At 37.8% G+C, this 27,158-nt stretch overlaps 1 protein-coding gene across 1 annotated transcript in view; it reads right to left on the bottom strand.

Annotated features, from left to right (window-relative positions):
* The window catches only part of XRN2 (5'-3' exoribonuclease 2), a 52,506-nt gene that overhangs the window by 19,098 nt on the left and 6,250 nt on the right, over positions 1 to 27,158 (bottom strand). Inside the window, exons 2-25 of the mRNA XM_075413675.1 lie at positions 26,388 to 26,515; positions 26,196 to 26,307; positions 24,844 to 24,955; positions 23,638 to 23,696; positions 23,469 to 23,558; positions 22,310 to 22,382; positions 22,155 to 22,205; positions 21,655 to 21,812; positions 21,164 to 21,238; positions 20,928 to 21,061; positions 20,782 to 20,839; positions 20,583 to 20,690; positions 19,472 to 19,516; positions 18,106 to 18,237; positions 16,261 to 16,379; positions 12,779 to 12,914; positions 9,244 to 9,351; positions 9,075 to 9,164; positions 8,491 to 8,563; positions 5,259 to 5,342; positions 4,325 to 4,422; positions 4,156 to 4,235; positions 2,251 to 2,307; positions 96 to 164 (exon numbers count right to left, since the gene is read on the bottom strand). Coding sequence (XP_075269790.1) covers positions 96 to 164; positions 2,251 to 2,307; positions 4,156 to 4,235; positions 4,325 to 4,422; positions 5,259 to 5,342; positions 8,491 to 8,563; positions 9,075 to 9,164; positions 9,244 to 9,351; positions 12,779 to 12,914; positions 16,261 to 16,379; positions 18,106 to 18,237; positions 19,472 to 19,516; positions 20,583 to 20,690; positions 20,782 to 20,839; positions 20,928 to 21,061; positions 21,164 to 21,238; positions 21,655 to 21,812; positions 22,155 to 22,205; positions 22,310 to 22,382; positions 23,469 to 23,558; positions 23,638 to 23,696; positions 24,844 to 24,955; positions 26,196 to 26,307; positions 26,388 to 26,515 — 2,249 coding nt within the window. The remainder of the gene's footprint in view (positions 1 to 95; positions 165 to 2,250; positions 2,308 to 4,155; positions 4,236 to 4,324; positions 4,423 to 5,258; positions 5,343 to 8,490; positions 8,564 to 9,074; positions 9,165 to 9,243; positions 9,352 to 12,778; positions 12,915 to 16,260; positions 16,380 to 18,105; positions 18,238 to 19,471; positions 19,517 to 20,582; positions 20,691 to 20,781; positions 20,840 to 20,927; positions 21,062 to 21,163; positions 21,239 to 21,654; positions 21,813 to 22,154; positions 22,206 to 22,309; positions 22,383 to 23,468; positions 23,559 to 23,637; positions 23,697 to 24,843; positions 24,956 to 26,195; positions 26,308 to 26,387; positions 26,516 to 27,158) is intronic.

Here is a 27,158-nt window from a genome sequence, read left to right on the forward strand (position 1 = left end):
TAATATGAAAAATAGTTCCATAAATCTTATCAGAGCAAGTACTCAGATTAACGAAAGAAAATGTAATTCTTTGAAAACTGACAACTGATACTTACTTTGCACCAGGTAACACTATAGCCTTGAAAACAAAGTCTTCATCAAATTGCGGATCTTTGAAAGAGATACTAGGAGAAAGTATTTGAGGATTAGGCTTACTTGATAATTAAGACAAGCAAGATTAAAAAGTAATTGCTGCTTTATTAACAGTGATGTACACAACAGAAAAGATAAAATTCAAGAACCCACAACTTAAACCGCAAAGTGCATTTCTTGCCTATGGATATACTGACTATATTGGACTTGGATGTCTCAACTGTTATCTACAGCATGACCTTCTTCCTCCTCTGTATCAATAGCCAGTCCAAAAAAAAGTCTAATGTCTAGAAAACAGTTAGTCCTATGTATGGTAATGAAAATATCTTCTGCAGACCCTTGAGTACAAGTCCTCTAGTCAAAGCACTGATTCTACTTGACTAAGTTCAAAGGCTGCCACAGTACAGACAGGAAGGATTCCAGCTTGCTCTGCAGGCTAGTCAGAAGTGTACAAAACTTAGAAGTGGGATTTCCTGGGCCAGGGAGTTTTTATCCTGAAAGGTGACTTTGCAGTTGCATGCAGTTCCCGTGGAGGGATATACACCTATTTTCAGTGACGTCTCGCAGACCCTGCATTTTGAGCTGTCTGCTATTAGACAAACTACATAGCAATAGAGCAAAAAGTGGCTGAAAGCTTAATTTCTGCTGGTACAATGCATTATACCGCCGTTTGGGCTTGGCCTAGGAAAATTCATTCCCACTCCTAGCAATTCCAGTCTCCTGGTGTAAGCACCCAGGTTTCAGGTAGGTCCCATCAGGGACATGTTTGAACTACACAGCACCAGCCTGCTTCCTGTTCTCTCACTACCTACCATTTGATACAGAAGAATGCTTGGGACGCCAAGCAAGATAAAAGCAAATAACCAACCAGAATAATCTCACTCTTCCAGCTGAAATACGTCTGTTCTTCCAGCACAGAGAACAAATGAGACTTGAAGGAAGGAGAATAATGGTCCCTTGGAAAACTCAGCCAAAGTTACAAGAACTGAAGAGCAGAATCATGACTGCTCATACCATCACAAAAGACAGGAAGAAAAATCCTTGCAACAGAAATGGACAGAGGCGTAAAACAATTCAAACCTCCGGACAGTGGCAGACAGAAAGCCAAAAACTACCTTTAACTCGTCACTCAAAGTAACTAAATCCCCATTTCAGAACATCCTTTCTACAATATCCTGACAAGCCACAACTTAGCATTTCTTACTGCCTGTAGATAGTTGTTCTAATCGAACCAAGTTATACCTCCTTGGAAGAAAAAAATTGTGCAGACAGATCACAAGAGATTTTCAGTGTCTCAAATATTTTATGTGGCTCAAGAAGTGAAAAGTTATAGGCTCAAACATTACATACCTATTATACAGTGTCAAATTAAGTGAAAATGACATATAACACACTAGATCTACACAAATTTGCTGTCAAGCGCAAGAGTAATTAAAATCTTCTGTGACCACAAGATTTACTCTCAGAAACCCTGCATTGTTTTTTACTCATTATGAAGTTTCTTATTGTTCTCCCAAGTATCATGTTCAGGCAAAGTTAGTATTACTCCTTTACTTCTTAAAGACATGAAGCTTGTATTCTCAGTCATCCTCTGGGAATTGCTAGGAATAAAAATGGATAAAAAACCCAACAGACAAAAATCAAGAGCTGGAGGGCTTTCAATCAATACCTAATTCTGTCTCAGAGGCTTGCTCTCATGAATGTTTGGTTTCCTTTAATTTCGAAGGCTTGATACAAACTATCAAGTTCTGTAGGTGTTGCTCTGTGCTTGCCAAAGACCCAGAAGTCCCAGCGGAGAAGCAACAGCAGGAAAGATGAAGTATTTCTGAAGGGATGAAACACACTGGGTTTGATGCACTGAGAAACTACCACTTCGGACATCTCTGCAGGGCATGCCACTACTCGCTCTGCTTAACCACCCGAACCCAAGCCCGCTGTGTTACAACATAATATCTTGGATTCAGTTCTCACAGAAAATCAGAAAGGTTTAAAGTAAAAGCTCAATTTTATTAAGAGATGGATTCTGTTCCAAATTCAGCAACACAAACCACCTGAATAAACTGAGTTTTGATTGCTGTATTTTGTATGCCATTGCATTAAAACCCAGAGTTTACTTACCTGACTGCGGAATTTTGTGCAAGATCACGCAGCATTGGAACAGGAGACTCCACTATCCTGATAAAGAGAAAAACCTCTGTCAAAACGTCACGTAACATATTTCTCACCATTTGCTCCACTTTCTCTGTTGCTACCACTCCCATTCCTCTGTCAACTAAGTCTGCAACACATAAAAGGGTTTTCAAAATTAACTTGCCTTTCCACTAAATCAAATACTCCTACACGCAATGGAACTACTAAATACTTATTTCTTAATGTCATTACTTTTGCAGCTGATCTGTGTGGATTCTCTAGTGTCTTGACAGCGGATTCACACACTTCCCACCACCCAGCGGCCTGTTCAAACCTTAGTGCTGTTCTGCACCTTGGAAACTTCCAGGTACTGCTAGGGTTTGTTTATAACAAGCTAACAGGTTCTAATAGGGCACGAGCAGACCAGAGAAACAGGCACACATGCAGACACTAGGAAGACACACACCTGCTTCACTAGGAAGAAAAAGGCTTTGAAGTAACAAAAAAAAAAAAAAAAAATTAGCAGCTGTTTTCTACAGTACTTAGAGTCTCCTTTCTAACTGAGATTTAATAGGCTGACACACAGTTGGACCTTAACCCTTTCCTTCTTTCCTCCAGAAAACTTTATCCCTTCAATTCAAGCAGACAAATAACACTCTGGAGAAAATTACTCTTATCAATCAGAAACCAGATTTCTTTGTTCACCCTACTGCACGCAACTGTCACAGAGCCCACGGTACACATAGAGGTCACAGACTGTACACATGCTGTCTGAATTTGACCCAAGTCTTTTTAGCAAGAAGATTATAAAGACTTATTTTGAAGTGGCAATATAAATGCCTGCTCATCTTCACAGAATTCCTAGCAAACTACTTCCCTAGGTAAAAAAATACCCATTTCCCATGCCCTATCTAGGGAAGGCAATGCCAGGAAGAAGAAAACTCTTCTGCATTGCTAGTCCCTCCAAGAACAGCTCTGACTTGCTCGTATTCTTCACGAGCCATGACAAGAATAGAGAAATGTATATTAGTGAGTGTGACCTAGGATACATTATCTGTCCAACAAAATCGGAGTGTTTGTGCATTTAATGCAAATGAGTTACTGAACACCTGCTTATGTCTGTAAGCAAAGTTGGATAAATGAATGCATAACCTACAGTGCGAAGATTACACTGATAATTTCTCAAACTAAACGCATTATCTAGAAAACAAAAAATATTGGCATTTTTTGTATGTGTAGCTGGTAACAGTTCTGAATTTAGTGCTACTGCCTAAACAGAAAATGGCTAAACATATCTATCTCTATCTGGATTTTTCTTTAATGCAATTAAGATTAGCATATAAAAAGCAGAGTTGTTGGGTTCTTTTTTTAACAGCATACACTATTGGAAGTTACATCAGACTGCATTATAACAACACTCACACAAAAGCAAAGAGGCTAAAACATGACCTTACTAACAAGGCCACTGATCACTGTTAGTTTTATTATATAGGACCTGTTTACTTCTTCAAGTTCAAACATTACCGAATACATAAAAATCAGTCTTCCACAGATGGAATGACAAACAAAAAAAAAAGATTAATCAGCAATTAAACACGTCCATTAGAGCACTTTTAAGATTTCTGATGCTGATTTAAAAGTCTAGCTCTGAAATAAAAAACAAAATATAGCTGAATTAAAGTTTTACTTTGTTTTTTTACATATGCTGATGATGATACATACCTACTACGAAACCTAGCAGAAAGCACGTTTAGCCTCAGAATTGAAAACTCCTGACAAGGCAATGCATTAGGTTTCTCAATGCAGGCACAAAGACTTTTTTACATAAATGTAGATATGACTGAAGGAAATGTCCTCTAGCATCAAACAGCCCATACCAAGAGCCATACTCACTGATCTGGAAGAACGGCATTTTCATTCAGTGTAAGCTTTCCCTGGATTCCATGGCACAGCTCTGGGGGTATATCCACTGGCTATGGAAAAAATAATTTTTCAGCTGAAGCACCTTATTAGACCTCCAACCTACCATGTATACAATGCCTTAAGAACGAGTACAACCTACCTCTGTATTTTTGGTCTTGTACTGTTCTACAATGAAGTCACAAAGTGGATGGTGTTTCCCAACAAAGAGAACATCACCACCAAGGCTATTTCTTCTGCCTAGAAAAGATGAAGAGAATGGGGTAAGGGTTCAGAGCAAAGAGGGAAGGAAGGAATACAGCAGATCAGCACACCATCCTCTTGACATCTCCACAAAAGGAAAGCTTATTGTGATTTAGGAGAAAGCTTTGAACATTCTTCAAGAGTGTTTAAAAGACAGTGTCTCTGCCCAGAACAGGATGTCTCTGGTCACCAGGGTAGTTGGCAGACAGTAGAACAACAGGAATTTTGTGTTCAGTGGGAGGAATGTTGAATTTAGAACAGAGTAATGCTGAAGACACAGACAGGCTAAGTGAAAAATAAAAATCAAACAAAACACACCAATCCAAACCAAAACCCCAAAAAACCACACACCTTCCAAGCAGTTTATTTTTATTTAGCTATTATTTTTGTACAATGGAGAAAGTAACACATACATTTGCCTATATAAGCTGAACAAGAAGCTTCACCTATTGTAACCGCACATAGCCAGCCTACTGGTCAGAGAACAGCCAATACACCTATCAAGTTTTACCATCAACTCTAGAAACCGAGTTTATTCTTCTGATTGCAAAATATTTATCTAACAAGTACTTTGACAGTGTGTACTGGTAGAAGCTTTTCATATGGTTAAGCAGCCAGGTTAAGTCTTATGCAGGTCTACTTCAGTAAAACAAAAGTAAGTGAAAGCTACAAAAAAAAACCCATTGAGGATCATTCTAATTACCAGCACCATCGATTGCGAAGAGTCTACAGCCTGTCATAATTCAATCCAAGCAAACATGTATTATACCTTGCTCATTTAGGGTGAAACACAGTAGCAATAACAAGTTGTAACAAAACATTACAATTCTTACTTTCTTCAGGAGTGAGGTCCGGGTAGACTTCCTCCAGGGCAGCTCTAAGGCGTCGCTCGTCAACAAATGGCAATAATGCAACACCTAGTAAAACCAAAACATTATTTTTTCCCCACCTTTTTTTTTTTTTTTTTAAAGACACATCCACAGAAACCTCCAAAACTCCAATAGCTTCTTTACCCAAGAGGCAACTGTTGCATCAGTCACAAAAAAGATGACTCTACATTTTCAGAGGTTGTGACCCCATAGGCTGTTTACAGAAAACCAGTTCAGTAGTAGTGCAAGTTGAAACAGTAAGCTCATCTCCAAGCACCCCTCCATCCTCCTCCTTCTCCTCCCCAGTGCTGGGTAGGCACTGTGAAGCAGTGACCATTACCCACACCTGTCTCACTTAAGAACAAGATGAGGTCATTGAGACAGTCATTATTTGTCCTATTTGTTACAGACATTCCCCTGACAGAACTCAATGCTACTTAATTCAAATTAATTTATGAAGAGACAACAATGGAAGAAATCACCCCACGTTCAGCGACAAGGTGAATAAAGTATTACCCATCAGGGACTATTCATACCAGTTGTTAATTTTACTCCAAGATAACATGGAGGCTCCTTTCAGGACCAACATCCCTCAGTAAGCAGCACATCTCAGAGCCCACTCAATCACACTGGACGAAGCTGGAGAATAGCCTTCTCTGGTATGCTCTAGTACGTGTTTTCTTCTATTATAAAATCCAAAAACGCGCTCAGATATTTACTATGAAAATTCTTCAAAGATTTACTTCTGTCATCCTTGTCAGTTGGAATCTGGAGTTATTATTTGAGTTTTTGTTTCCTTTACCATGAACACTAGAGCTTTTCCTGACCAAGATGACAGCAAAGGCTTTCTATTAAACTGATATTCATAGTTTCATATTTGTGCCTGTACCAGGTCTACCAGCGGCAGATGTCAGACACATTTTTCATTGCTCTAAGGTACAACGTTCAGAAGCTTTGGACTTCCACAGATTTAAGAGTCAATCTGAAACTTAGCCTGCCTGAAACACTTCTGTTTCAGAAGTTAGATCTTTATGCAGCTTTATTAAAACATACACTTCTGTCCTGGAGCTGAAGGAAATGGGACAACCTAACTCACCAGAAGCTCATACCTTCTCCTAACAATACCAGTTTGGAACAAGCCACAAATACAGTGTTAAATATGTCAGAAGTTTAACTAAATCAGAACATCATTTAGCCTACTGTAAAATCATGAGGAGTAGAGCTGTACAGCCTGCTGTTGCCAACCTCACCAAACAAGAAATCTGCACTGTCCCTGCTTATGAAGCATGAGGATAATCTCCACGCAGGCTGACTGCTGCTTTATCAAAGACAGCACCAGACCTCAGCCATGTTCAAATTTCAGCTGGAACATAACTACTTGTGAAACAGCGATAAGCCCACCCTGGAAAACAATTTATTTTCACCTTTGTAATGTACTGCTGGAATGACAACAAAATGGGAAGTGTTCATAACCCAGGAGATAGCAAAAAGAATCAATGCTGAGCTTTCAGAAGCATAATTTTCAGCCTGGAGAAGGCTGTGAGGGGACCTAATATATACTTACAAATATCTGAAGGGTGGGTGTCAGGAGGATGGGGCCAAACTCTTTTCAGTAGTGCCCAGTGACAGGACAAGGGGCAATGGGCACAAACTGAGGCACAGGAGGTTCCGTCTGAACATGAGGAAGAACTTCTTCCCTCTGAGGGTGACGGAGCACTGGAACAGGCTGCCCAGGGAGGCTGTGGAGTCTCCTTCTCTGGAGATATTCAAGACCCGCCTGGACAAGGTCCTCTACAGCCTACTGTAGGTGAGTGACCCTGCTTCGGCAGGAGGGTTGGACTAGATGACCCACAGAGGTCCCTTCCAACCCCTACCATTCTGTGATTCTGTGATTATCACATCTCTAAAAGGAAGATGTTCAAGATTTCACTAAGAAGACGAGGTATACTAGATGCTTTTTAACAAAGAGTCTGTACTTTCAGCTTAGAAAACATTTCTTGTTTCACAACTGCCTCTTAAGCATGAGAATTCCAGATGTTAATCCAGAACAAAGAGTTTAATGCAACTGAGCATTAAATGGATCAAAAGTAATGTTACATGCTGCTGAAAGCATGTGGGAGGTACTTAAAACATTACTGCTTTAGACTGTAGATTTGATAACTGGACAAAAGGACTAAGACAGAGGTAAGCAAGGCCTTCAAGCTACAGAGGGGAAAACTTGCTATGCAATACGTCTCTTAACACCTAGGAATACTCTCTTTGATTTTGGAACACTATCCTGAGTAAGATACTCATGTCTCTAACTCTGGCTACTCCAGAACATAGGTGAGCTGTCTTCAGAGAAGAATCACAGAATTCTTGATGCCAGCAGGAATCTCTGGAGATCATCTAGTCCACCTCCTCTGCTCCAGCATGGTCAAGGGCTGCTCAGGTTGCCCCGGACCATGTCTAACTGGGTTTGGAGTATCTCCAAGGGTGGAGACTCCACAACTTCTCTGGGCAACACTCTCCACTGTCTAACCATCCTCAGAGTAAAAATGTGTTTTCTTATGCTCAGATGGAATTTCATCTAACTCATTTGGGCAATTTCATTTTGTGCCTAAGTAATTATTTATACCTATAATTAAGATGTTACACTATTGGCTGAATAATGTAACTAGCCACAAAATCTGGCAGACCTTTAAAATTCATATTCTCTAAAGAAAGAAGCAGCTGCATTAAATACTGTAGCTGGGGTTTTTTTTTTATTCTTTGTATGCATCTAAATATTTCTATATTCCCTAAAGCATTTTTCACAAGGTTCTAATGAGCCACTGATTGAACAGAACAAGATCCATTAATTAAATGCAAAGGAGACAAAAGACAATTACACAGTAAGGCTGATAAAAATAGAAAAATGATTAATCTAGTTCAGGACAAATTAACAAATCTAGAATAACTGCCGAAATTACTACTAATCATTGCCAATCCTAAATCAGTTACTGAACCATAATTTGTTCTTCGTACAAATTTCTTTTCAGAAATATTACCTGCTGCAAAATACTTGTCCCCCACACCAAGTAACACAAGTTAACCTGTGTGACTTGGTGCATCATTATCTCACTCAGATAATTTTTCATTTTCTTCCCTTTTTACATAGATTCCTAAGACTAAGGTCAGTATAATATAGCTCAAAAAGAGAAAGCTGAAATTTCACCTTGCCAAGCGTATTTCTTCCCATTTAAATCAATAGCAAAATCTTCAGGGTAGAAGTCAATTATGCTTGATTCCTGTATTTGAGAGAATTTAAAAAAAAAAGCCAATTATGAAACCGATTCAGAATGTCATGTAGTACTGTACTTCGCAGACAGCAAGCAAACACAAAGCTAAGGAGGACACAAAGAACTATGACTAATAGAAGCATCTTTTATTAAATGCCATTTAAACTCAAAGTGTGGTAGGGCACTTTCATTACTTAGAGTATCAAAACAAGAAACTCAGCAGGATAGAATAATTCCAGATAACTGGGTTAAGGTATCCACTCCCCAGTTAAGTTTTGCAAGGTTTCTATAAGAAAGTAAACGATTTTACTACAGGATAAAAGTCAGGAAATAATCTCTCTCACTGAAGCACATGAATTCAAAAAATCGCTTTTAAGGATCTTTCAAGAATATCTGCAATCTACCAAAAATGTTCCCTCCTGGTCTCCATTATTTTTCTGTCTGAAGTGTGAAGCAGCAAGTCATGCTCACACAACTGCAAGCCAACATAACCTTAGAGGAATAAAAACAGGATTCTTACTGGATCTGTCATGAGCTTCCTCCACGATGGTGGTAGAAAATTTCCACTTGCAGCTGGAAATACTCCCATAAGTTGCTCAAGAGGCTTAAACTGTTGAAATTAAACAAGCAGATGTAGAACACTTCTAATGAACTGTTAAATCACAAATAAATAAATAAAGATGACCTACCGGTTTTGAGCCCTTCTCAAAATCTGAAGGCATGTCTGCAATGCCCTCAAAGTCAGAAGCAAACGGAGCATAGTGAAAAGGGTAATACCAGTTCCAGGATGCACATCCCTAGGACACAGAAACAAGAGTAACAGAATCAGACAAATCAGAAAAGTAAAAAAAAAAAAAAAATAAAAATCACGTAGCCCAGTCACTAAAGATGACAAAATTTAGCCCAGCATCAACTGGGAGAAAGCGTCCCCATGATTAGAAAAGAAAGAGCTCTTGCCTCTAAAGGTACTCTGGACTTCAGGTTGGGACTTAACTTTTCATAGCCAGACTAGAGTTCACTGGACAGTGAATGGAGACCTCGGGCATTTCCTCAGCAGCACAGAACAGCAGATAGACTTCTATGCCAAAGTACTCTTGCTATGTGCTAGGTTTGAGTCACTAAGGGAGACAGCCAAAGAGACAGGACCTAGCACCAGAACGACACAAAACACCTTACAGCAGAATCTTAACCTTAGCTTCAGGACACTGTAACGTACCTCATGCTTTTTTCCTCCCCCTCAAGAAAAACCACGTAAGCATGTGCACAAAGTCCAATAAAACCAAGCACAAAAACTTCTTGCAAAGAGTAGGCAATCACAGTCCATCCATACAGTTAACCAGTCCCTGGGGCTAAACTGAGGAGCCTGTAACAACTGGACACATTTTCAACTTGTGTAGAGTTGTTACCACATCTCAAATAGGGAAATACACATAGATGACACAAGAGGAGGAATTGGCAAGTTCTCCATAATCATATAAACAGCAGAATCATGCCAGTCAGAAAGCCATTCCAGAGGTCTCAGTAGGAACAGAAGAGTATTTTTCTGGCAGCATACAGTTTGCACTACTGTTTTTGAATGCAAAATCCCACTGCTCACTTGGGAATATGAGGGACCAGAGAACCCTGATATGAAATGCTCTACAAGGTGTGAAAATGTGAACAATATTTGTTGCAGGTTGAAAAGTATTCTGCTTTTAACTGTTACTTTTCTATTCAGAACAAACACTAATACACACTTTGTTTTCCCCTCATTCTTCTTCTTGAATATTAAGAAATATAAAGTGCATTCACTTGAAAGAGGCAAAATAATCCTCAAAAAGGAGAAAATAAACTCGAACACATTAGAACACAATTCACTCTGTAAAGGAAACGTGGCTCTAGAAGGTCTAAGTCAAGTTTTCACCTCCTCAGCTATTTTTCTTAGCAGCACCACTTGAAACAAAAGCCTACTATTTTGGCTTCCAATTCTGACTAAGTAAATGTCAACAAGGCTTCTCCAGAAATATTTTTGGTATAAAATTACAGAGACTATAATTATTAGATGCAATTCTTCATATGGTTTCAGTATGTTTCAAAAGCCAGGTGGATTGGTTTCTTTCTTTTCTCTCTTCTTTTTTTTTCTCTCCAAACAGATGTTCCCACTAGTAGGACATGCTCTGCATTATTAGCGTTTTATAAGAATAGAAAAGCACGTAATGTATTTTGTCAGATGTTTTATGGACAACAAGCAGTATTTATTGGAAGCTACTCTTATTATAGTAAAAAGAAAAAAAAAAAAAAAACAAACCCCAACCCTCACGCAAACATATTCTGAAATTCACCCAGGCCAACAGCTTCCTAATCTAAATTCCATATGGGCAGAAAGTGATTTGACTGCTGCTCCATACCGATACAAACGAATGTTCATGTATAGCAGGTTACAGTATTTTGCCTACACATAGTTCTGTTATGCAAGCACAAACAGCAGTAGTGCAAGTATTTCACTGCTGCACTGTGTAGACTGTATAAAAATTATGTTGCAGACTTAAAAGAGAGACTTGTCTTCTTTTCAAGTAATCTGAGTATGAAGCAAAACATAAAAAACGAAGTCTTAAACATTTGTGTACTTTCATCAAGTTTTTCTCTGGTACATTTCTAAACCAGAAAATATTTTCTGTACCGTCACTTTTCTTTGAAATCTCATTAGCACATCTTCCCAATTTTCTTGAGAGCACTATGGTCCTGCCTGAACTCTGAAGTTGTTGTCAACCTCACTGACTTATTTTCTTTGCATCTGTAATCGTCTATCACCCCTTTATGCATCAGTCACTTCAGCTGGAATGTCTACAAACTCAGAATGACAAGGAGTCACCTACACACATCTCAATAACTAAACTGGTTCTACAAACTAAACTAGCAAGTGTTGCACAGGGACTTGCCCATATTGTTTTAAGTTTGTTATATGCCTGTCTTCCAGCTCCTACAAATTTAAAGACACAAATCTCTCAACAGTGCACATGCAAATGCAACCCTGGTTTGATCAGTTATAAAAGCACACAATGTTGTCTGCACAAGGCCATGGCCTCTGATCATGAGGCAATGAACACACACCCCATGCATGATTCTTTGAATAAAACAAACTTCATTTTACAGTCTTCAAATGAGCATCAACAGTTTGGCCATTGTGTAAATATTATCTCAGTTTCATCGTATACTCCCTTCCTCTAAGACCTTCATTTTCCCTTAAAATCCAGACTGCCTTTTGCAGTGGTTTTGTGCTACTGCATCAGTGGAAGTCACACTGACAGTTTTCCAGCAAGTAGACACCTACAGCTAATCTGAAGATTCATTTACATAGTTTGGAGACATATTGGTACGTATAGAGTTCCAGGAATATATCTTGCCACGGTTAACACGAACACTGTTTGCTTTCAGCAGACCTTAACTGGGCACAGGATCATGGGAATTTCCACTTATAAAAGGTGTACAGGTGACATGTTACAAGGAGTACATGTTAAAATAAACTAACTTTAAAACTGTATAGTTTTTTTGCAGGCGCTTGAGGTATTTGCCCTGCCCATGCTCTAAGTTGGACAGGTGTGAGCCACCTACAAAAAATGCGCAGTTTTATCAACATGGCACTGTATTCAAGCTACAAAGCCCTACCAAAACAGATAAACTTCATCAACTCGAGCACATTCTGTTCCCAGGTCACACACAAAATACAACTTGCTTTGTCTTCAGGGCACGAAGCTACTTATTAACCACCAGTGCAACAAACCCCAATATGTCTAACTAATCTCTTGCCAATCTAACATCTCAATTATCAAAAGATTTAAATCAGATACAGATTACTTCAATCACAACGCACTTCATAGAACATCACTACAATCCACGGAGGAGACTGACAATTCTGTTCCTTTCAAACTCTTAGTAGCATTCCAGAGGCTTTGTCCTCTGTTCACTCATTTAGTCATCTGCAATTTCACTATGCATGGCTATGTATTACAAAGGAAAAATGTGCATCAGTCCTTAATAAACTAACAAGTGCTGCTACTGTATGTGAGAAACAAAAACTGCATTCAAGTCTCCAGTGTCAAACAGAATGGGCATGTGCTTATTTTATATCTTCAAAAAAAGCACTACTTTTCTAAAGCGAGCAATGGATAATAATTATTTCCTGAAAAGAAATTGGGTGCAGACACAAAAGAAAACCAAAGTTTCAGAGAAGACATTTTTAATTACCTGATAATAGTATCTGAGAACCCAGCAAAGCCCTTCCACATAGGACTGTACAACTTTACGACGGAATTTCTCATCAGATGCGTCAACATCAAATTTGTTTTTATAGTAGCGCTGTTTCCAACCAGTTTCCCATAGCCTGCAAAACAAACACAAATATATGTCAACACATGCACATTTACATATCTGAATTAAAATATAAGACAAAGTCACTTGCTACTTCAATTCTCATTTTTCTACAATTTAAATGAAAGGATAAAAACTGATGATCAACAGCAAGAGACTAAAATTTAATGGTTGCCATCACAGAAAAGCCAGATGAAATTCTGAAACTACCATCCTGATAAACACATCTTCAAACTACTCATTAGGAGCAGGGTAGACTTTCAGATGTGTGCCTACTGCTGTCAGGATTCTTCAAAACAGTATTGTTCCTAGTTGGCAATTTCATCTTTCTTATCAGGAATCTACTACCAAAATTGCCATTTGAACTTTTTCTTTAACTCTTCAAACCATTAGAAAGAGAAAAAATTCTTCCCCTTCCTCATTTTCTTTAATCTATCCTAGGCTAAAAATCCTTATCTTACTGGAAGATCTTCACACATGAAGTTCATTCCTCTTTTCTTCATACCCATCACAAACAGAAAAGTGATACGGTTTCTCTGCTACTCAAAATAAAAAGCAAGCAAATAAACAATACGCAGCAGCAGTTTGATTTCTATATTCTATTGCTGTTCAGACAAGCTATGATTACTAGAATTATCTGCAACTTGGGAATCCCGTGCTTGCTGACGAGTTCCCTTTTACACAGGGATTTTGCAGTCTTTCATGCTAGAGATGGATATCGGAGTCAAAAGAGCAGTCTCAGACACCATTTATCCTTACTTCACACAGCTCCCCCTTATGTCTGTCTACGGATGGGGCAGGGGAAAACAACCACTTGCTCATCTTTGACAGACAAGCATCTGAATCCCTCAGCTCTAATGTATATGTCAGGAAAAAAAGAGTGGATAGTGTGCTATATTGTGCCACTTTTCAAGCAAGAATATTCTGTAAATTAATCTGAAGATTAACAGAAAACATAGACCATAGGCTCCTCTAAAAACTGAGCAGGCAGGGGGAATACAGCTGTAGTAGGCATTGGCAGCAACAGAAATCACTGCCTGCAGACTCCAGAAATTTTCTTCCTCGGACATTTTATCCGTTCATTATATCTGCTGTGTTCCCTGTCATTCAATAGCTGACATGTCAATTTTAAGAGAACAGTTGTGCCACAAGCAAGAAGCTATTAATACGCACATAAAACTCCAAGTTGTGAGTCCCAGCAGACACCATGTAACCTTGTGGGAAATTCCACTACAATTCAGAGACTGCCATTTAAAAAGGTAGTTTAAGGAACAGAAAGATTAAGCTCTACTTAATATTTGGCTCAACCATGATATCCTGCTTCAGGACTAGCCTCCCTCACAAAACTATCCAGGTTGTTTTTTGGGTTGTGGGTTTTTTGTGGTGGTGTGTTTTTTTTTTTTCCTTTCTTCATTTAAACCTATTAATCACCATAGCGTACGCATTTTACATAAACATCTCAAAAGTTCACATGAATTTTGGTATTCAAGCAAACTAACACAAATTACAAATCTGATTTAGTAACTGGCTAAATCAGATAATCCCTCGGTAATGATTTTTTCTTTAAATAGAATTTTATTCTCAGCAATTCAAAACTCGGCATTGATTATCACATCTGAAAATCATCAGGCCAGATCACTTTCCACAAAGACTGTGACCAGTTTAAACTACATACAGAATCTGAAGCACACAAGTAATCTGTGAGGTCAACTCAAACTTACACTCGTCAGAATCTCACAGTGCAATAAATACAGCATATGAAGCCTTTGAGACAGAGCAAAGATTTATTTAAGCTTTTTCACATGACACATATCCTTTCAGTTTTGCAAAAAGGATATTCCCTCACTTCTGCTTCAAGCCAGTTGCCCAGTACAGGCATACTTTCTAAAACCTGACCTGAGCTAGTTCAAAGATGATTCAAACTGATGAGGAGGTGGAGAAACCAAGAGATGTTTTCAAGAGTTTAAGAAAGCCAGGTGAACAAGGACAGAGCTATGTGTGCTGAAGTCTTGAAGGACAGAGTCAAGCACATCTGCAGTCTATGCAGCATCTGACCCTCGGAGCTCCCTGGCAGCTAGACACTTGCATAAATTTCAGAAACCTTTTCTCTAAGATAACAAAACCCAATCTGCTAGCTGACTAGAACTATTTATTCTAGTTTGAAAGTAATTCTAAATACAAAATACACTTTTGCAAATCACTTTGTTGCATCTAGTACATTTACGCAGTTGTTTTTACTCACAATGAGAAGCATAAAATTATTTTCCACTCAGAAAAGGATCTAAATAAACATTCTGAGCTACAAAAGAGCTTAACTGCAGACGAATGTAGCATGTCCTTTTGCTTGACAATAGCAATTCTGTTAAAGCTATTGCTACTCATAAATCACCATGGTTCATTCACACCAGTTGCTACAAAATTGTTAAAGCTTCTTTTAGAACTAAAATTCATAATGGAAAGCAACATTAAAATTTATCCTAATTTTAGATAAAAATTCAGCTTGCTTGATTAAAAATCAAATAAATCAATCCATTCAGATCTGCACATAAAAGAAAGAAAATAAGAACGAGAGCTAGAATATCTGATAGGCTAGATGTCACAAATATGTCAACAACAACAGTGCTGGACACTAGTGATTAGTACTTCATGCTGAAGTAACCCTTATTGTTTTTGCATGTCCACCTACATCCTCTGACTCCACAGAAAACAAAAACCCACTGGTTGCATTTATGAGGGCAGAACCTTTAAGAAAAAATTAAACAGCCTTCACCCTCACTGAAAGGGCGATAGCTTGATTTAAACCTTTGATAAATGCACACTCACTGGTAATTCACTGTCAGTTAATTCTCATAAAATTCCTATCCGTTAATCATCTAGGGATCAGCCATCTAAGACATTTAAAGAACTCGTCATAAACAAAACAGAGCCTGCTACAAATCAAAGATGAAGGAAAACATACTGTGATAGTCAAGATAAATAATGCTGCACACGTGAATGTACCTGAATGTTATGGGTTAAACAGCTCAAAAATTCAACTGCAGAACAGCGGCATTCAGCTCACATAATCAAAGCTGAACAGTGAATGTCTAGCCAATCTAGTGCTCGGTCTCAAAGGGAGTAGTGGCTTGGAGGATGAAAACCTGCACGCATACTAATCTAGATACTTAGATTTAACAGCTATAGCTTACACATCTCACTGGAATTTAGTGAATATTCTAACCCTCCACATTAATTACCGGTGGATAAAAAGATCATAGGAAAGCATCTGAAGGCACTGCTGCTCTAAGCTAAATGGCATTAATTAGACTGCATCTATTTCAGCAATTTGCTAACAAAGTGCTACAAAAAAATGGCGTCACCTGATATTATCCTCTGGCTCAGGTTCACTGTCACTATCTTCAGCTTTTCGCTTAATTCCTCCTGCCAGAGATGGGCTGCCATCAGAAGTGAGGCTCGTATTTGGAGACGATGAAGTTGTCTAAGGTCAGAATTATTACAGATAGAGGGTCAGAAAAGGATTTATTAGGCATTTTAAATTCAAGTTAAAATGCAGCTTTGTGATCAAGAAAATCACATGCATTATTTTTAGTTTCTCAAAAACTCAAGGCAAAAGCTACACAATCCTTAAACTATTAAGTCAAGTAGCAAAAGAAAAGAACAACATATCATTGTATTAGAATTCAGGCATTGACGTGTACAGGCAAAAAAGTCCATTGTATTTGAAAAAGAAAAAGATTCAACAGACAACATAAATCGATAAAACATGCAATTTTTGAATACAACTGTTGTCTCTAGTTCTACAGCTTATGTTACAACTTCATTTTACAGCAACAGTGAAAAACGCACATGCAGACTACTGCAAAAATGCTGCTGTTAATTCAGAATTGACAGAAATACTAAGCTTCTTCACAACTGATCTTTTAAACTCCTTTCAAATTTAGCTATTTTGATATTACAGAATCTAAAAGAAACTCTCCCCATGCCACAAAAGAACTGATTTGCTTAACCCACGTGCAAAAGTTTCAAGATTAAAAGGAAAGAATAGTAGAAATAATACTTTAAAAAAACCAATTAGTTGTATTTATTCGTATTTAAACGACAGAAAACATCTTTATGATAAAAGAACCTTTACTCAAAAATTTGTTTGGATGAAGACTTATGCCCAGGAAGAACATATTTGTTGTAATTATTATTTAAAACTAACAATCAAGACTTCTAAGAGAGCACCCAACTTATTTCCAGTTTTCTGCCACTTTCTAATACCTTTCAAAAAATTTCATCTAAGTTTCTCCTCTTCCCAGTGACAGGCAATGCTCTGGAAAGCAGTCTGACAAACACGTAGATACGCAAAGCACAAGTTTGCAAAAAACACATATTTAAATCTGTGTGTGTATGTATGTGTGGTTTTTTTTGTGAGAACAGATTGAAATATAATGGAGACATAAGGCTCGGGAGAAAATCAGCGTGTGTGGGAATGGTGTCATATTTTGCAAACACTAATTAATGGCAGCTTGTATTATTTTCTATCTATACTGGCCTTTCAGCTTACTGCTTGGAACTAACTCTTTATACATACAGATATCAGAAAACCAAGTAAACAAAATGCACACACTCCATGTGTATTTCACATACACCCTCTCAAGCACTGAAACCTGGATTTAGAAGTAGTTTCAGCATAATCAAGCTATGCCTCAAAAATTCTGAAGTTATTTCAGCAGTTCTCGACAGTATTGCGAGACAGAAAGTCCCCACAGCAAATTAATAACCAAATGGGTCTACAAAGTGGAGAGATGTCACAAATTCCAAAAAGAATATTAAAAGATCTCCACCTCAGGGATTCAGTTCGTGTGTCTCAAACATACTGAGGAAGTTCCTAAACCTGTACTCACAGGAGGTTCAACTCCACAAATGCCAAACAAGTTTGAGAAGAGCCACCATATTTGACTTGGATGCATTCACCTCACACTTGCCCTCCCAGAACTATTTAACAAGCAGCATCATACCAAAACACTGAAATAAAGAACACAATTTTGTTCAAGTAGTATCACAAAAATCGGTTATTAAAAACCACTTCCCTGAAAAACAAGTATTTTTTGGTCTGCCTTTCAAGAAAGCTTGACAGGATAGAGAAAGAGGTGTCCAGAGTAAAACAGGATGTGATTATTTCCCCTTCAGTGTGTGAATACCTTTGAACATCTACTTACAGAATTCTGTCTGTCATGCATTCTCATCTCAAAGGCGGCTTGTCTAGGGTTACTGATTGCCTGAGGACTAGATCGATTTCCCAGAGCTTGAGGAGAAAACTGTCCGCCAGGAATAAAAGAAGGTTGATCCCTCTAGAAGATAAATATATACAAGTATACTGAAAGAGCTGTGTAATCTCTACAGCAGTGTGATGATGCTTTCTCACAATTTTCAAATTAACATGTTCTGTAAACCAAGCATAATTAACTCATTCACTCAGTTCAGCTTTAATTAGTTATGTTTAACAATCTCAACCAGATATAAGATGACACAAGTGAGACCCTTATATTCCTATAATTTATTGAGCTCCTTCAAAAAAAAAAAAACAAAAACAAAAAACACCCAAGCAAACCCTACATTCTGTGCCCATGTTCTTTCTACAGGGGCTGAAAGGCAGTTTTTTGGGGAAGTGATACTTCATCTAACTTACTGGGAGGAATGCACTCTTTGTAAGCAAGGTAAATAACTTCATCCACTCTAACAGGGATAGTCAAAAAATACATAATAAAAAAAAAAAATCAATCCACAAGATCTAGATAGTACATAGAGTAGGCGTATCATACGCTGTGGAAGTTTTGGAGGCTACACTTACCTGAATGTACTAACCACGAAAAAAGCTATGTTGAAATGAACATAAAAGAGCCCATTTTTTAACATATCAGAACATTTTGTGAATATAAAAAAAATCAGTATCGTTCCAATAACATAATTTTAAAGAATTCAGCTTACATGGGTCAGAAAGGGCAAACACGCTCCCACAACAGCTAATGCTTCTCTATTACGTTTGAGAGCTATTTAGCAACACTGAGTTGCTTGCAGGCAGAATGTATCATAGCTATGGTTTGGGCTAAGTCTTCCTTTCTTTCTTAGAAACATGCCTCTAATCAAGCAAATCCATTTAATGCAAACTGGTGTATGTATTTAAACTTAAACTCCTATGCTAAACTCCACTGCTCTCACCAACACAACTGCTGAGAAGACTTGCGTCAATGCGTGGAAAAGCAATTCCTGTACAGTGACCATGCTGAAACATCACTAAATAATCACGAAATTGCAGAATTGTGTAGACTGGAAGGATACAACAAACAGCTATCATCCAGCACAGTCAACACTCCCTCATTTCCTTTTTAAGAAATCTTTAATGTGCTATTTCTTCTTTCAAAGCTCCAGTCTACAAAAAGCCATGAAAAAACCCTTCAAAACAGTGTACATACAGGCCAGAAAATACCATGCTTACAACTGCAGTTGCAACCAACACATCTGCTGAAAGCTACAGTATACATTTTAATTCTTGCTATTTTTGCATTGTGAAAGGAAATAAGTTACCTTCATTCTTTTTCTTTTTTCTTTTTGTCGTCTTTTAAAGTTATCCTAAATGAAGAATAAAGAGAAATAAAGTCAGTCAAGCATACAGACTTCTTGGAAAAGTATTCTGTTATAATCCTCTACTGACCAGGCGGCCATAAGGTTTTTACATAGTGTTCTGAGTAAGAATTAGGTCAATTCTTGTGTCTGTAAATCCAGCAGAAGTGGGACAGAATTTTCTACCCTACCCTGAAAACCTCTGGGGAAAAAAAAGTAGCTGTGTATTCAAAGCCCCACAATTTCAGTAATCGCTTATATGATCTACTAAGGTTAGCTATAACCTTACTTCAAGGCCACAGCAGTGTCAAAGGACGTAAGCTCCTTCCCTGCACTGGAACAGCCACCAAAAAAAAAAAAAAGTAGGAGAGACATTAAAGAGCTAGAACCATAAAAAACAGAGGCTCAAGGAAAGGTTTTTCTTTGGCCATGCAAACTGAAAACTTCAACATCAAACTGGCACTTCCACTTCAAGAGAGGTGCAGGCTGGGGCAATTGCAAACAAAACATTTTGGAGCACTGGCACAGTATTTTTTTGACTGGCACGTAAATACAATTCTGCTCTTTCACTCACAAGGTGTTTTACCCCCTGTACTTAATGAATAAACTGGAATATGGCTGCAAAAAACTTCACAAACTGCAGAGACAGACCAGAAGAACAATTTACAGACACATTTCAAATGGCAGGAGGTACAGCAAGGCAACAATGCACTTTGAATTCACATTTAGTATGCCACCTCTTCTCATGGTTTGCACTTCCACAGGCTGCAGCAAATTACAAAATAATTCCTTCTTCAGATTTCATAGTGGCTATTCAAAAAGCTGCAGGCAGTAACAGAACTCACACACAGTTTTCATTTTGCTGTTACTTGGGATAACGATCAGAAAAATAGGCCTTGCAGTCCAAGAACAGAAAATCATCTGGAAATACTCAACTCTTTTTCGAATACAGAGGGATTCACTACAGTTTATAACAGGAAAATAAAGTTGTTTTTTTTTCTTATTCTACTAAAGGAACGTCACAGTCTAACAGTAATGCAAGTGATTAAACTCCAAGAATTAAACAAAAAATTACATCATCATCTTTTCTCTTTTTGAAAATACTATCTTCAACTTCTCCAACAGCTAACATGATCATCTGGACTCGCTGTAGGTTGACAAAACCACTTTCCGTGAGGTACCCCTGCAAATTAGAAAACACAGTTGAAAAACAAGCCCACTTTTGTAGCAAACACCCAGATCTTTTTAAAGAAAAAGGAAAAAAAAAATCTTACCCCAGTTTTGTGCACCACATTTTTGTATATGTTAACCAAGCGATCAATTGCTCCCTCCCTAAAAACAAACAAAAGCACGAGATTCTTACTATTCAAAACCACAGTAGGTACACTTGCAGGAGAAGAAAACATACATTCTCATCTACCTGATCTCCAAAGATGGCAGATGAGGAAGAAAGTCATTTCCCACAAAGAAGCACATAAAGACCCAGTCATCAACACTTCTTTCAAAATCAAAAGTGAAAGGCAAACTGGCCATAGTGAGTTCTCTTTCCAAATACTGCAACACACACACAAACAAAAAAGGACATTGGAAAACACTGTGTATAGAGTTTTAAAATACTGTTTATATAAAGCAGACATAGTAACTGCTTCAACGTACCTCTCGCAAAACGCATAATCGGATGAAGATAAATTCTTGTTCAGCCATAGGAAGACTGTCTGCAAACTGATCGTGCTAAAATAAAAGGAAACAGTTACATTACATCCAAGATCTTCTTAAAGTTTCTCCAGCTCAATTTTAAAGGCTTACTTTGGAAGGAGTGAAGAGTAATACAGGTACAGTTTCTCAAGTTCTTACGCCAAGCATGCATTTTGCTACTTTGCATGTCTGTTAAGTCACCGAATGTTTTCTCTCACCAGCGAAAAAAAGAAACACCACCAAAAGTGAGGACGTTCAGTTTGGCATAGTATTTTTGTACTACAGAAGTACAATTATTACTTCTTAATATAAGAGAAAAGCTAGGTAATTCCAGTAACATAATGAGCATTGTATTTCAGCCAAAACCAACAGCAAGAACAATTTGAGGATCTCATTAAAACATAAATCAGCTTATGCATAAAAAGAATGTCTAGAAATGACAAAATTCTCACCTTGCCTTGTTTTTCTCTGGGCAAACCTTGGCAATCCTTAACCTCATGACCCATCTGGTTACAAAGAGCACATGGCTTGGGTTTATTTGGTTTAAACTCTTCCCTAATTATAGTGAAGTTTGGTTCATGTGTAGCTAACCCAAGCATAATCAGATCAGCTATCAATCAAAAGAGAAGAACAAAAAATAATGGATAAACATTATTAAGCTTTTTTTAAAAAAAGTTGAAAAGGGAAGTACATTCTACCTTAAGCAAGCATGAACACACAGATGTTCTTACCCCCAAACTATCCAGATAGCACAACTAAGTGAAAGTTAGCCCTTCAGCTGTGGACAGTGCTACATCTCTCCCCATATAGTATGCAGAGCTTTCAAAAACTAACAAATACACTGGATTATCTATGCATATACAAGTGAAAGTCTAAAAACTACAGCCCAACTCAAGCACAAAACAGCACAAGAAAGCTTAACAGGACATACTGCTAACAAAAGCGAACTCACCATCAGCCCCACACAGACAGTGATGAGTGTTTGGGTCATGGTTTGGCTGAGCTATACAAAAGAAAATTACATTTAGTCAACCAACATCACGTAAAAAATTATTACCAACCATATCTTAAATTACAATAAATTGTTCACGTTTATTTGAATTTTACCTCTTTGTCTTCTAATGTAATCCATAATTTTATGTTCACCTTCACCAGGAGCACTAGCATCAGACAAAATAACCTGTGAAACATTTAAATTATGTAAACAATTGATGCTGCCACAGTAAAAAAACAAAACAAACTTGCATAGTTCATATACTGAATCTGACTTATGAATACTTGATCTTCCAATTTGCAGTGTCAACTAAAATATTATGCTTCAAAATGAAATTATTTAAGAGTTTGCAACCAATGAATAGATCTTCATTTTTCTCCACTAATTCTGGATAAAGCTGACATTGATTCAAATACCACTGAAATTATCACGCCATTAACTAATATATTTGAAGATTTCTGATAAATTATCAGGGTAATCAAAATACACACCAGAGAACTAACAGATAAAGCAGACATATGCCCACTTCCCTTTAGATCTCCTAAACTCGCAGATACACTGACACATTACCACATTATACACTTCCTTACACTGATGTCCAGACGAGCATTAGTGTTTATAAAACTCTTTTCTGATGGAAGGAATTAAGCAGAGTCAACTGCCCTCTAATTAGACCACTTTAACAGTCAGCTTATGGAAAATGAAAGATAGCTGCATCTGAAAGACTATTTGGCCCTCTTGAACAGAGCAAACACAGGGTTGTCAGAAACAAAACTCAGTGGGGGTGGAGCTGTTGAGGAACAGGAGAAGAGGATTTCAAAGTTCAGAAAGGCAAGAAAGCTGATATATATTATTTTCGTTGCCTGTCATCTACTGTCATCCATCATCAGAATAACAGAGAAAACGCAGCCTGAGGTAGCAAACAAGTTCAAAAAGAAATAGTGAAAAGAATACATATACAATGCATCTTGAGACTTTTCCCCAAACGAAGAAAAAGTATTCCTAAAACCCTTCTACCAAATTGTGGCTTCTACTATCAAATCTTTTCAATGCTCTTAAATGAAATTAAAGCAAACGGTGCTGTTAGACTGTGTTCTTAGGATGAAATGTGTATCTCAAGTCCCATCAGAACATGCAAGTTTGTCCATTATTAATAACAGCACAGTGACAGAAGATGAGACAAATCTGTCAAATTTATACACTTCAATCATATCCCAACCCACCCTAATAGATCACCTTAATTTTCCTCAAGTATGAAACTGTGAAACTTACCGTCAAATTTTTCCACCCTGGGTCACTGTTCAAACGGTCAGCAATGTAATAGCGGAGACATTTAGCAAGATTGTCCATAAACTCAGTTCCCTAAAAAGTGATGGAAGAAAATAAGTTAAACCTTCATTCAGACACTGGCAATTGCTGGTTAAAGTGCAAGATTACTTACCGGGGTAATACAGTTACTGTCAAATCTCTCTTTCACTTCTTCTGGAGGAAGAATGCCACCTACAGCAACAAAAACATTTAACAGAAGTAAATCAATATGGAACATTAAAAACATTTTTTCGTGATACAAACCCAGATGGCTCCCCTAATAACCATTAACACTTACTGAAAGTTAGGTTTTTTTTAAAAAAAAAAAACCACAAAAAACCAACAAAAAGCAAACACCAAAACTAAAACAGCTCTTACCATTCTATTATCTCCATCTTAAAATAAGGTATTAGCATATTTACAGACATTGTTACTTCAGAAAAGCAATTTCACTGCCTATTCTGTCAAAAGACTGTGAAAGAAATCTCAGAGAAACTCAGCTTGCTAAATGAGATAAACATTAGGAAATAATTATTTTCTTACATATTCTCCCCTACGTTTCCACTATCTATTCACTTTGGCTCACAAACAGGGTTACACCAACTTCTCTCACCTCTGAGCTTCATAAAGGGTCTTCATAGTCTAGAAATGCTACAGGAAGAAATGTTAAAAAAAGTCTTTGTCCTCCCTTTTTAATCTCTAACTAGGTTACACAATGGCCCTCTCACTTGAGCTACAGCACTCATTCCTCCTACACAGTCACCTGAATTAATTGCTCCAGCCCAGACAGCATGCTTCAGCTACACACACACTCCTTGCACTCAAGTCATGTCACCATCACCCTTAGAAAGTTGCATGGACTTTGTTTCCTCACTGAGTTTAGAGTTTCCACTGTCAAGTAACTAGCCCTTCTTGCAGTTCATTATTCCTGTGCAGCAGTATTCTAATTTGATCCCTGTTTTTCAGCCTCAACTCTCCTTTCATCAGGCCCTACAAATCTGTTCTTCCTTCCATAAGAGTTTGTGTTAGTTTCCCACTACTACATTTACCTCTGCTCTTCTGTTCAATTTTTTCCTAAAGGAATTAAAAGTATTCAACGCAAATCCATTTCAGACAGGAGACAGAAGAAGAAAAACAGTGTCATTTTGTTTTATTTTAGTTCTTAACTTCAGAAAACACAGATCCATCCTTCTGTAGGCTTGCTACGCCCTCCTTCTCCTACTAATGCACAGTCAAATACCCACTGAGCAAGACATCCCTTTTCTAACCCTTACTGAAGCATTCAGAACAAACAAGGTGACTCTCACTTGAAAGAGCTCAGATATGGTCACAGTTCTACCTTTTGCCAGAATTTCTTGTCTTATTTTTTGTTTCTCTTCAGCAGCTTCCATGCCCTCCTTTGATGCTCTGAATCTTCTTGACCGCTGTTGGTTCATTTTCGCACGTGGAGCCTAAAATAAGAGGTATTATAATCCTTAGTCCAGTTGTTGCATCTAGACAATTGTTTCCTTCCTGGATAAGCCTTTTGAAATTGACCAGTCTGTGATTATACAACCATTTAACAAGACATCAGCATAAACTGTAACTGCAACAGAGATCTCTGTTCTCCCTTCTTCGCGTCACCACTAGCTCTCATATGGCAGCACAGGGAGCTGGGCACATTTCTAAATAGGTCTCTTAAGCTTCTCTGTGAGGCACACCGGCAGCATGCAGAGCTGTACCCCCATCTCAGAAATCTACAATGCTCAAGGATTCAAAGTTTCCTTTGCAAAATAAACGAAACTTACAGTGTCATGCATCTGAGAAGCATTACTTCTTAACCTACCCTTTCTCCCACACGAAACTCCTACAATTGTATTAATAACTCGTTTGAAAATAAAAACACTATAGCAGACAGTAGTTAGCTGTTACTTACAGCAGGTATGTTGGGGCTTTTAAAAGGATACATCAACATTTAGTTGGGATTACTTCTATATACACACATACATTAGCAATTCCTGCACTTCAATTCAGGTTAAAAGTCTTTTTACTTGATGATACTCATTTTACCTTTGAGAAACTGAAAAGCCTAGAAAAACAGCTGAAGCTTAAGAGACCTACCAGCAGTCTCTGCTAGGCCATTTTGGCATCTCTCAGCAAGACTATGCAACCTGGATAGAAAAATACTCAGTAAAGCAAAGTTATTAAGAAAAGGTGGTATCTTTCATTAGACTATCTCATGTACCAAGGGGAGATGAGGATCGGGTATTGAGAAAAACAAGCTTTCAGCCTCAAATGTCCCTTAAGGCTAGCCTGTGAAATATTCCACACCACAATTAAGTACTGTCCATTTTAAGTCTATCTGCCTAAACAGTTTTCTGGTCTTTCCCAGCCTGTGGCATAAATTATTACCAAAGCCACAGAACGGAGGAACGTAAGTAGTTTCAGAGTGTCACTGTCTTATAGAAATTTCCAGCTTTTCAGAAGCAAAGTTCACATCACAGTAGACTACATTACCAGCTCATACAATCCCGTAGACGACAAAACCTGTGAATATATTTAACTACCCTCACCAAAATTAAATAAACAGTATATTTTACCAGTAGTTTTTCAGTTTAGAAAACTATTTCCCAATGATCTTATGAAAGTGGATAGCATGTACCTTAAGTTTACAAACAGCCATTACCAAGAATTAAATATATCAACACTTACTACTCCATCTATAGCCATATAAAGAAGTCGCCTCGGTCTTACAATGTTGAAGATCCTGTCAATATACTCAAAAATTGCAACCATCATTTCATCTTCATTTTTGGGCGCTGGCCTAAAACATAGAACATTGAATTTAACATCTGAAATGCTATCAATAAATCTTATTTGTAAAGGGACAAAAAATTGCCTTACTTGTCTTCTGGATGTGTACAAGGGTGAATTATACCATTCATATCCAAATACAGGTTATCAAACTCCACTTCATTAGGGTTAGGTTTGCTTGTATCAATTGGAGCCTTGACGCCATTGCACTCTTTAGCCTGTGAACACAGTCAAAACACATAATTCAGTATTTGATTAGAGATGTATCACAAATAACCAGAGGTATTAATGTACAGACTCATAAAAGTGTGTTTTTCAAGGGCAGTAGGAAAAAAGATGGCAACAAGCTACCCACATAATTACCTGAAGATGCAAGTTTACACTAATAAAATAGTGCCTTTTTTTGAAGAAGAAGTTTATAAACTAGCACAACTAGAAGATATTATGATGAGTTACAGCAGTTTTGTTGACTGGCATGTACTATAAACAAGAAGTTTCCATTCCTCTTATTATTCAAGGAAGCAATTCCTTCTACTGCCAGAACCATACTGACTCCCTCAAAATTTAGCAAAGGGACTTCAAAGTTTATAATAAGATGCTATAACTTGAACATGATAACAAAGAAACATCAAAATATTTCTACTTTGAACACATAGTTCCCCAGACTGACACATCCAAACAAGCTTGCACCTCTCCCTTTTCTCGCTGCAATCCAATATTGAAGTCACACACACAACTGGGGGAGGCAGGGCAGTAAAAGTGATTCACCTACAGCTGATGACATACGGGAGCCCGGCTGAGGGCACAACAAACTTCCCAATGTAAATCAGCACATCCTGGTCAGCAACGGATGATCAGATT

This window comes from Opisthocomus hoazin, chromosome 2 (assembly GCF_030867145.1).
Source record: "Opisthocomus hoazin isolate bOpiHoa1 chromosome 2, bOpiHoa1.hap1, whole genome shotgun sequence".
In the NCBI taxonomy this organism is placed as follows: domain Eukaryota; kingdom Metazoa; phylum Chordata; class Aves; order Opisthocomiformes; family Opisthocomidae; genus Opisthocomus; species Opisthocomus hoazin.